This window comes from Lissotriton vulgaris, chromosome 6 (assembly GCF_964263255.1).
Source record: "Lissotriton vulgaris chromosome 6, aLisVul1.2, whole genome shotgun sequence".
Lineage (NCBI taxonomy): Eukaryota > Metazoa > Chordata > Amphibia > Caudata > Salamandridae > Lissotriton > Lissotriton vulgaris.
In genome coordinates this window covers 930,741,328-930,752,989 of record NC_141694.1, presented here as the reverse complement: position 1 = coordinate 930,752,989, position 11,662 = coordinate 930,741,328, and the positions used below count along the sequence as shown (strand labels likewise).

Sequence of the window (11,662 nt, the reverse complement as noted above, 5' to 3'; positions counted from 1 at the left end):
AAGAGAATTACGCCAAATTTGGCAGAAATTGGAGTAAATCTGTTCAGTAGTTTTGAAGTTATGAAAGGAAAAATATGTATTCTCATAAGCAGGAGCCAGTAGAGACAATAAGGTTATTATCAACCCCTACTGAATACCAAAGTAATCTTGAAAAGAGGGTTCCTGTCGTAGGGGTACTTCACAGCTAAAAACCAGGAATATGTTCTAAACAGAATTAAGGTGATGCACCTCAGCCTGCCAACAGCAACAGACACAGCTGGAACCCTATACACATCAAGACTCTAAGATACTTCCTAAGGCAGATGTACATTAGCAGGAGAGGAGAGATGGAAGAAATACTAATGACCAACAATACATTTAAAACCTACACTAACTCCAATACTTATGTTCCTTATTTCCTTATAAACATAAACAAAACCGAAGGAAAGAATCAAAAACTATGAAGAGAACAAACAAAACAGACACTTATGTTATTACAAAGTCATCGGACTTCTATGGTAGCCTATGGTGAGGACAACCCTCATCCGCTCATCATTCTCTCAACCAACACAAAGACCACCATTTCCTGCCCCAACCAATATTTCTCCAACCACTTCATGCCCACAACCACGACAAAAATGCAACTCTGCATCCTCCATCACTATGAATACACTGCACCTGACCATCCTGTAACACTATGCCGCTGGCCGCGCGACACAGAGGGGAGCATGGGCGAGACAGCGTCTTAGTCCCACACGTCGCGCGAGAGGAGCATGCAGCGCAACCCCCCATCTCGCTAAACGGCCAATGGGAGGGCGCTCCCAAGGGTTTTACAGCAGGCCCAGCACGTTACAGGACATGTCTTTCACAAGCCCACCACTTTGCTTGGACAAATATCACTGGTTTGCCATTATCAGCAGATACAATAATGCTAATAGTCACCTGCCGATCCCCCGTATAATATGTCCGGACAAAAACAACTAACCGCCAAGGAATCTCTGTAAGAGGTGTGGCTTTTGTAACTAAGGGCGTGGCCTAAGACCGTATCTAAGCAATCCCCATCAGAGGTGCGGCTTATGTACCCAAGGGCGTGTCCTAAGAACCGTTCTAAGAAATCTCCATAGTGGTGTGGTGAAGGGTCCGTGATAGAGGTGCACCTAAGGGCTTAGTAAAGGAGGAGAGACTAAATCAATCACCCAAAATGCAATGGTCACTATCGGGCTTAAGCATCTGAATAATGGGTTTAAATTAAAGGGTTACAGTGGCAATGGTGGGTTCAAGGTGAAGGGTGCCTCTGTAATAGATCCTGAATGTGATGTGCGGGGATATGTAACGCCACTAGGTAAACAAATACATGAGGTAGCTAACAGTGGATTCAGAAGGGAAGAGTGACAAGGGGCAAGTCACAAGAGAAACAAAGTACAATTGGAGGCGAAATACCGTGGCAAATGTTCCACAGGGACTTAAGAGATGCTTCCCTGATGGCGCCCTAATTACACGTGCCACACCACCTGCGGGCTATAAAATTGTTTCCTTGTAAGAATGCTCTTAGGTTGGGTACACTTGTCTGGACTGGGGGTGAACATATCCCTCCCGGATGTACAAGTAGTTCGAAACAGCGAAGTGAAGTAGCTAGGTGGGTGGGGGGCTCTGTCATCGACGGGGGCCTCCTCCAGAGCTGTGGCGGAGTCACAGGGCGATCTGGAAGCAGATGGACAGTAGGGGTACCTCTGCGGCAGAAGGATACAGTCTAAATACCTCTGCCTGGCACAGTAAGGGTGCCTGAGCCAAGAACCTGGAGCTGAGGGGGTTCCAGGAAACAGCGTCGGCGCCCCGTTAGTCCTTCGGGCGGTCGGGGGGCCTGAACCGACCGGGGGTGTGCCTCATCGCTCCGCCCTGACAGGGGGGGCGGGAGTAGAACGAAATAAAGTGATAATTTGCTGCACCGTCAGAGCATCGACTCGCCGTGCAAGATGGCTCCTTAGGCATGCGGGTCAGCGAGGGGCTGCCGCATTGGATCGCCTGTAAGATGACCCACCTTATCAGCTACTTGTTGTACGAAATAAACCTGCACCACGGTTTCCCACAAATATGTCTCATGAGTTTCCTTGGTATGTAAGTGTTAACGTGCGCGGTGTGGAACGAGCGCTGGCGGTGTGGGCACTGTGCCGCTGGCCGCGCGACACAGAGGGGAGCATGGGCGAGACAGCGTCTTAGTCCCACACGTCGCGCGAGAGGAGCATGCAGCGCAACCCCCCATCTCGCTAAACGGCCAATGGGAGGGCGCTCCCAAGAGTTTTACAGCAGGCCCAGCACGTTGCTCGGTCTTTCCTGCCGCGTCGGTTCCTCAGGCTGCTCTGCGCTGTTCCCACACTAACCCTGACCCAGCAGCAGAGCGGAGGGCGAAAGTTGGAACTTTTAATGGTCATGTTTTGTGTTGCAGGCGGAGTCACAGGGCGATCTGGAAGCAGATGGACAGTAGGGGTACCTCTGCGGCAGAAGGATACAGTCTAAATACCTCTGCCTGGCACAGTAAGGGTGCCTGAGCCAAGAACCTGGAGCCGAGGGGGTTCCAGGAAACAGCGTCGGCGCCCCGTTAGTCCTTCGGGCGGTCGGGGGGCCTGAACCGACCGGGGGTGTGCCTCATCGCTCCGCCCTGACAGGGGGGGCGGGAGTAGAACGAAATAAAGTGATAATTTGCTGCACCGTCAGAGCATCGACTCGCCGTGCAAGATGGCTCCTTAGGCATGCGGGTCAGCGAGGGGCTGCCGCATTGGATCGCCTGTAAGATGACCCACCTTATCAGCTACTTGTTGTACGAAATAAACCTGCACCACGGTTTCCCACAAATATGTCTCATGAGTTTCCTTGGTATGTAAGTGTTAACGTGCGCGGTGTGGAACGAGCGCTGGCGGTGTGGGCACTATAAACATGACATATACATCACTAATCTCCAGGCACGAGTACTCAGACAACTTGTTGCTTTTGCAGCCCAACCTGATTTTCTGTAGATCGCGTGTATGAAACCACAATTTATTCTTCACCACTTCATCATCCTGTGAAATACCTTCTCTACTCCCTTTTTCATACACGTCCAACTACCTTGGTGCCTATTTGGTATTTTTATTTCCAGCCCTTAAAATGAATGGCTCCCCTGAAAAACACTGTGTGTGGTGTGATAAGCTAAACCATACCTTCCACAATCATTCTAATATTTTGTCTCACACTCCTAGCCAATTATCTGGCACACTAACCAAATTGATGGCCCTTTCTTCAATCACTCCTCAACTGCTTATGGACATATGCAGTCATTCTTAACTGACAATCTTTGATGTGTACCGGAGTCCTGCTTTGTGAGTGGCTTCTGTCACGCAGCTTTATTGTGTATATGCTGAATAATTGATTCCTGGTTTCTGGACATATGGGGCCAGATGTACGACCTGCAAAATAGCACATCGCAAATTGCGAGTCATTTGCAACACGCAATTTGCGATGCGCTATTTTGCATGAGCAATAGTGTGTTTAACACTGTTTGCGATTCCCAATTGGGTCGCAAATTGCAAGGCTCATGAATATTAATGAGCCTCTCGCATATGCGAGCCCATTGGGAATGACATGCCCTCCCAGGGATGGCAGCCTGCTGGGCTCAGCAGACCACCATGTCTGGGACTGTTTTTTTAATAAAGCAGGTTTTCTTTTTTTAAATGCAGCCCGTTTTCCTTAAAGGAAAACGGGCTGCATTTAAAAAAGAAAAATGTAACTTTTCAGTTTCATTTTTAGGTCGAGCCTAGGCAGAGCATGCACTGTCTCTCGACATGGTGTATATACTATATGGAGCTGCAGCACGCCCATCGCTTGTGATTGTTTTTTTCATGTGCCTTTCGAAATTACCTTGGTTTAGTTGGTGAATAGGTTACATTTGTCCCTCCTTTCGCTGTTTTGTTCACGCTCTGGAGACTAGCCCTGTTACATGGTTCATCTCCCAATCAGCCATATACGTTACTTTCGGCGCACTACTTTTATGATTGCCTCAGCTTCTGTTTTAGAATAGTTGTTTATTGATGGCGTACGGCAAGGGGGACCTGCGCGCCATTGTTAATGTGTTCCCATGCGGGTTTTTCCGCACACCTCACTACTGACATTAGCCCCTTTGGGACTGCAGGTTTAGTGGCTTTGTGAAATTTTATTTTCATCCTCCTCTCTTCACTTAATACACCAAAGGCTGCCTGCATTTAGTGTTTGTTGGTTGTTCACATCCCGCCCCTTCGATGCTTTCAGCACTGCATTTATAACCTTAACTACCAGGAGAGGTCTTGTGTCTTTTAACACATTTAGTTTTAAAGCGGTACCGCTATTTACTGCTTTTATAACATTAACTTCCAGAACAAGTTGTGGGGGTTTTAGCACATTTAATTGTAAAGTGACAATGCAATATTTTTGTTTTTCAACGCAGTCCATGCGTGTTTTCAGGCCGTCTTCCATATCCCCCGTCCATTTTGCTTCTTTTCCCTAATGCCCCTGTGCCCTTGTGTTCATCTCCCTCCACTCGTACAAATCTCCCTGTGCCTACCAAAAAAAATGATTGTGTCCTTGTGTAACGTAGCTGGTATTGAGGGCTTTAAATGGGGGGAAAACTAGGGGTGCTCTAAAAGGGGCGGGACAAACCTCTTAAAGGGGTGTGGCCTATCCACGTAGGGGCGTGCACTAAATAAAGGTATGTATGGATAACGCTATACACCATCCCCAGAGGCGCAAGTAGAGCCAAATTTCGAGTGGGGGCTAAGAAAACATTTCGGAAGGGGGCTAATTCTTCAAGTAAGAGGCAGAGTGGAGCAGCAGGGGCTCTAGAAAGGGGTGAAAAACAACAAAGCCTCATTAGCAAGCAAATGGTCTTTTAAAGACCTGTGATACTCAGGTGTGGCTGTTAGGGTTTGGAGGCTGGTTGCAGGATCGCAATCTTACGCTTACCAAAAATAAGGCGTTAAATCTATGAAATTACATGTTTTTTTGTTATCCTTAGTTGTACGTAACTTACACAACAAACAAAGCTTTACTCAGAATGACTCGGAGACAGGTGCCAGAAAAGTCATTACCACTTGATGTGATGGACAGGCGCGCAACGCCCATTGGGCTCAAAGGGGTTTGCCCCCCCCCGTCGTGTGTGGCAGCCCGGGCTGAGACAGCTTCCAGGGCACACTCACAGCCCCACCCGAGTACCTCACAGGTCTTTAAAAGACCATTTGCTTGTTAAGAAGGCTTTGTTGTTTTTTCACCCCGTCTTTGCATCTCCACTCTGTCTCTTGCTGGAGGAATTGATCCCCGAAATTTGGCTCTAGTTGCGCCTCTGGTGATGGAGGTCCCATTCACCATCAGAAATAACTCTGCTTGTGATGCTGGCCCTTTCCCCTGTCACTAGAGACTCTGGGTGTGATGGTGACCCCCTTACCGGATTCGAAGCGGGTTAGACATGATTGTCCTTATCGGGAGTGAACGAGATGGCATGGGTGGTTACGTGGCAGGCACGACAGCCTCACAGTGACTCCACTGCATTTGATGTTCCCATCACGGACAGCAGCAGCAGTGCCACTTGGGTGGGACAGAGGCCAGTAACTTCCCCATCTCCTCCTCGCAGGGGAAGAGGGCAGGGAGCACCGCCGGCCTCCCAGAGCGGTAGCGCTGCAGGGAGCATGGGAAATGGCCCTCAGGATGGTATTTCCTGCCTCCTGCGCGCTCCCGGCTCGGAGCCGCGTGCTCGGAGGAGCTGGGCACGAGAGGCGTCTGGGGCAGGGGTTACCGGGAAACGTGCAGTGGAGTATGAGAGAAAACAAACAGGGCCACCCAGCAGCGGCGAGGGATAGCCGCCACCCCACCCTCCTGCCAGGCAGGCCGTGGCCAGGCCAGGGCCGGAGTGGCCATAGCGGGCACCGGGCAATCCCCCGGTGCGCTGCAAAATCGGCCCTGTAACAAAAACGGCTGAAAACCGGCTCTGGCAAAGAGCTCGGCGCCCCCCCCCGTGGGGTTGGAGGAGGCGGCCGAGCACTTTGCCAGGGCCGGTTTTGGTTCTCAGTCCAGGCCCTGGGCCAGGCCCGTGACTGCAAGAATCTGGCATCAGGAGGCACGTGCAGCAGCAGACTGGCATTCCAGTGCGAGCGCCCAAGTGTAAAGAGCAAAGAGGGAGGGATGTGTTGAAGTGTGGAGGTGAATGAGCGAGAGAGCTAGGCACTAACTAATAGAAAGATGGGGCGGGGGTGGAACCAGTGAATGGTGGGTACACAGGAGACAAACAGGGAGAGATAAACAAGGTGACGGAGAAGAGGAAAATAAGAGAAGGGAAAGAGTACGGGAGAGAAAGAGAAGCAGAAGGTGACAGATAGAAAGGGGGTGGGGGTCATGATTAAAATAAGTTTTGTGCAAGAAAAAAAAGAAAACGGACTACCTCTACGAGGCCCGAAAATAGAGCCTGATAGAGACCAGTTTCGAGGCCCCCTGAAAATAACTGCCGCTGCTCAGTCCCGGACAGACCCGGGCCACTTAAAGCCCTGCTGGTGCTCATGTAAAGTGCTCCAATACCTTTGGGTCGAGTTTGCGCTATATAATTCGGCAACAAAGACAAACAAATCTGTTTCTTCTCAGCCTCCATCCGCCCGTCCCATTTCTTTCCCCCCACCCAGCCGATGCCTGTTATGTTTGTGCACTTTATCGAAGTCATGGGTTTCGACAGTGAACAATGATTTCTTCACTGTAGTCCCGTGACTGTTTAGAAAGCGAAGAAAGTGGTTGTGTGATCATGGCCTGGGATGGTGGCACTGGTGCCCCCACCGGCCTTGCAGCAGCCCCTCGACCTAGCCCCATACTCTGGCTTCTGTGCTCTGCCTCTGGGTTCCTGCTTACTTGACCCAATCAGACCGAGTATGGGCACCAACAGGCGCGGTGCGTCCATTAGGGCGCTTGGGCTTTGCCCCACTAATTAATTTGAGGCACAAGTTGAGTTTCAAGAGTGCGTGCCATGGCTGCCGTCACTCTCTCAGTCTCACTCACTCACCAGAAGCAGTCGGCTCAGAAGGGGCGGGGGGCAGCCGCAGCAGGACAGAGATCAGTACAAGCAAGTGCATCGATGAATGTATCAGGTGGCCTGGCCGGCAGAGTGCATAGCAGTAGTGCGCATGTTCTGTTTAGGGCTTAAAGATTTTTGCGACCAGCCCGAACATGCGCACAAGGCTGCTCATTAGAAGAGCGAGGGTTGTTCCATGCCGCTCTTCTAATGAGCAGCCTAGTGCGCATGTTTGGGCTAGTCGCAAAAATCTTTAAGCCCTAAACAGAACATGCGCACTACTGCGCAAGTCAGCCAGCCAGGAGTGAGCGTGAGGTGCTATCCGAGAGACGTCACGTTAGACCATACAGCAGATGGCTGGATGTTTGAGGACACGCGGCGGTGATGTATGGGTCCGGACTCCAGGATAAGGTGGGTGGTTTATAATGTAGGTTTTGGATGGGAGAAACGTGACAACTAGGTGTGAGTGTTGCCGCACGCATGTGAGCCGCCTCGAACACACGATTGTAGTGTGTGCTGTCTCGAAGTAAAAAGCGCGCCGGGGCTGAGGCTCCCATATGAAGAAGGTACTTAGTGTTCTGCGCACGCACAGTGCGTCTCTACTTCTTTATTGGCAGCCTGGCTGCAACGTGAATGATGGATGAATGTCCGACCTGCCTAATTACTCTGAGTGAGTATGTATTATTTTGCTTGTGTGTGATATCATGGCAAGAGCAGAGCTGCCTACTTTGGTGCTTCCAAAGTAATCAGGTCTGCTCTGCACCTAATGCCGCCATTACTACAGTGCACACGTCGCACATACGACAATCCCTCCAAAGTCGGCAGCTCAGCTGTTTTTTTTTTAAACAAATTTTATTGGGTTTTTGTCACAAAACACACATCAATTATAACATTTCCCATATCACCCGATCGTATGTAAGTGGGCCTGTACAATAAAGTCCTAAATAGTGGCCCCCAGTATGTACAGGGTCAAGGGTATAAAATCTCAAAAAGGGCAGCCCTACCTAACTTGCCCTTGAAATTCTAGGAGATGCTAAAGTTAACTCCCCCTCCCTCCTCCCCGGTTCCCACCATCGGTGCATGGTTAACATTGAAGTCATTGTGGTTCTGAAGCACAGGAGCCGTCAGGTAAGGGGTCATGCAATGTACCTGTCACGTTACAGGGGAATAGTCCAGTCATAGTGTTAGTCTTCCGGGTCGTGTCGTTCGTCATGGTCACGTAGTGCTTGTACCAGGGCCTCCCATGCATGTGCCATCTCCAAAGCCTTGTCATTCTGCTGTCGTCGCGCCAATTGAAACCTCAGTGTGCTTTCCCCACTAGCCCATTTAAGGAACTCATTGCGCCATCTAACACCCGCTGGACCCGTCTGTGCCTTCCAGTGTCGCGTAATTTCGCGCTTCGCAAGGATGAGCCCCATGTCTATGAATTTGCTTGTAATCTTATTTTTAGGGGTATGCAGAAACCAATGGAGGACCCTAACAGCCATGTCAAACCTCAAGTCCCGCTCTGTCACCTCGTTAAGAGTATCCACCACTGTTTTCCAATAGAGGATTAAACTAGGACATGTCCATAGCATGTGGTCAAGCTCTACACCAGCTACCTTACACCTAGGGCAACTCGCTGAATCTACATCAAAGTATTTCCTGATCTTTCCCGGGGTCAGGTATGCCCTATGAAGGATGTAAAAGTGGACTAGTTAGAATCGCGCATTGCGCGTGCTCTTCCAAGCCCGTCGCTGCAGTTGTGCCCATACTGTCTCAGGAATTTCTCTCCCTATGTCAGCCTCCCATTTACTCTTTAGCGTCTCTAGAGGAGGCAACCCCTCGTTAATCATTCTGGAGTAAAGACACGTGACTGCTTTGACCGTTCCCGCTGCACTCATGGTATATTGGCAGGCCATCGTCGTTTTTGTTTCGTCGAGCCCTTCCTTTCAGTGTGCTTGTATTGCGCGTGTGAGTGCCGAATGCAACAGAAAGTCTCCTCTAGGTAGGTCATAGCGATCCAAGAGCGACGGAAAGGACAGTAACGTTCCGTCTTCATAAAGGTCTCCCAGGACTTGGATCCCTGCCTCCTCCCATTTCTGCAACTGCGACCAGTCTCCGCCTTGTGGCAGTGCTGTTAGCATCCCCAGCGGGATTTCGGGGGCATATGGGTGGGATACGCCCGCCCTACGTTGTGTCCGGTTCCAGCAGTCGGCAGCTCAGCTGTGCTTGCTCTGGCCAGCATCACGGCAATACTTCGATGTTTGATCATGGACTTGGTGAAATCCACACGCCAGGATGTAAAGCAGCCAGCTGCTCCAGCTCTTAATATGTTCGGTCATGTTTCCGCTATATAAACAATAACAGTCTTTGAAGTGCAGAGTGACTCTGCACTTCCAAGAGTGTTGATGTTTATATAGCAGAAACGGAGACTAGCGCAGAGTTGCAGACATTCGTAAATGTTTCTGATGCTAGGCCCCGCCATCTCGAGTGCTCAAGAAATTACCTTTCCCTCAGCAATACAAGCGCAGCTGCGCAGCATTTACAAGCATTTCTGTATTGTAGTGTGCCTGCTTGCTTTGTGGCTGCATTTTTGGACGATCACAGAAAGGGGGACATAATCGCTCTCATGCAAATGCTGTCACTCAGCCCCCAAGCCATTCTTCCCATTTGAGACCCCGCTTGGGCAACAGGACTGTTATGCAGTGCTGCAAGCTCATACCTTCCCACCTCTGTGTGTATGGACTGCGTTTACCAGCAGACAGAACATAAGACTTACAATGAGAACCCATTTTGTGCTATAGTACTAAAGATTACCAACTGCACTTGCAATTTCTAAAACAGCTTGTGTATAGACATCCAAGCATGCTATGGTAAGGCAGAGTGACTATGTCGATCCTCATCAAACCTCAGCTCCACGCAATCTAAAAACCCATCAATATTTCGATTGCGATTTATGTCTTATGTACTGGTGCATCAGGGCCCCTTTACAGAGGATTTGTTTTTTATTTTATTTTTTATTTTAAAGCTATAATATAGTGCTGGTAGACATGAAGATGGAAGAGTTTTTCACAATAAGGGTCATAGAATGAGAAGTTGCCCAACATCTGCATGTGGAAGAGAAATGCTATATTAAATACATTAGTAAAGCAAGTGAGAGCTTAGACATTTGTGGTTTGGCATCAGTTTAACTCTAGGACATTTAGGGGTATATACATTTGCAGTCGGATGTGAATAAACAACTAACTTTGAAGAACAACAGTACATTACCGCAGTACATAAGATGTATAGATTTGAATAAGCACCAGTTGGGGAAAAGCGGATGGGGTGAGGTGTGGTTAGTACATGGATGAGACATGCACATCATCTCAACCTCTGTTTGGTGATAAAACACATTGACAATGTGTCTAGTACTGGTGGAACTGGCAGAATTTATACATTACTTTGCTGTCTCCCACCCACCACCTAGCCCCCCCCCCCCCCCCCCCCCGAGCCTCGTTAGGTCGTTCTGGCTAGATCGCTGAGCTTGTGCGCTGCGATTCGCTCCACCGCACATTTTACGCCCTACCACCTTCAAATGTCACTAGCCGCCACTGGGCACCAATACTACTGCCCCTGCATGCAGGGGCCCTTCAGCTGAGTCTGGCTGAGACTTGTATTGTGTTGTAATTTTTTTGGTATAGCGCCTAATACATCCAACGAGGTATTGATGCGCTTATTTTGTAAATGAAGTAAACCATACAGCCATTATTACAATCGGTATTTGCAGATTTGGTCGGAGATATTGTAATCATTCCCGAGCCCCCTACCCCTTCCCAGTTCAACGGACATTTCACCACCGCTTTCTATATATAGTAAATCAATGATTGCGCCACTAAAAATGTCACACCATCAACCACGGCACTGGTGACGCCAGTAAATCTATTGTAGGTTCTTGGCATATGTGAATCTGTTAGGTTTACTGATCTAATCGATTTCCTCTCCTGCCAACTGTGAAACTGGCTACTCCAGTCCATTCTGGTAATTGCTGTTTTGGTGAAGGAGAAAGGGTTAACAGGGCCTGTGTGTCCCAAGTGGCAAAAGTAGGGCTGATTTGCCGAGTCATTCCCTTCCATGTCCTATTTGGTAGTGATTAATCCACAGTCAGCAACTCGAACTCATAATGACCAGGGGGTGGAGCTACTTCGGGCTAGAAATGGCACGTTCCAATCCTCCTAAGACAGCTCAGAGGGTGAATGTGCATGCTGTGGAGATCAGCATGCAGACTGCTGGTTTCATGTTCCAATCAATTAAATTAGGCATACTCTGTGGCAGATATGGAAAGATTGCTCCACTCCTACTGCTGGGTACAAGTGCAGAGAAGTGCCGACCTTGCCAGGGCCGCTTCAGACCATCATCCATTTACATTCTATGTAATGGACCAATTAACCAACCCCTCGTGTGTTTCCCAAACTAATGCATGTTGCATTGTTCATTACTCTCCACAAAAGTGTCATTTCAGGGCAGCCTATCTGAAAACACCTAATTTGAAAAATTCATTTACAGAATAAGGGAAGGGAATTATCGGAAAATACCCATTACAAATATATCATAACTATATAATTTCTTTAATGTTCTAATCAACAAAGTAACCCGACTCCACGTTACTGG

General features: G+C 49.0%; 2 protein-coding genes across 2 annotated transcripts in view; one reads left to right on the top strand and one right to left on the bottom strand.

The window, feature by feature from the left end:
• The window catches only part of LOC147708221 (uncharacterized), a 44,836-nt gene extending 39,757 nt beyond the window's left edge, over positions 1–5,079 (top strand). The window contains exon 3 of the mRNA XM_086925105.1: positions 5,000–5,079. Coding sequence (XP_086781231.1) covers positions 5,000–5,079 — 80 coding nt within the window. The remainder of the gene's footprint in view (positions 1–4,999) is intronic.
• DZANK1 (double zinc ribbon and ankyrin repeat domains 1) overlaps positions 1–11,662 on the bottom strand; it is a 1,079,146-nt gene that overhangs the window by 432,072 nt on the left and 635,412 nt on the right. The gene's annotated exons all lie outside the window — the stretch shown is intronic.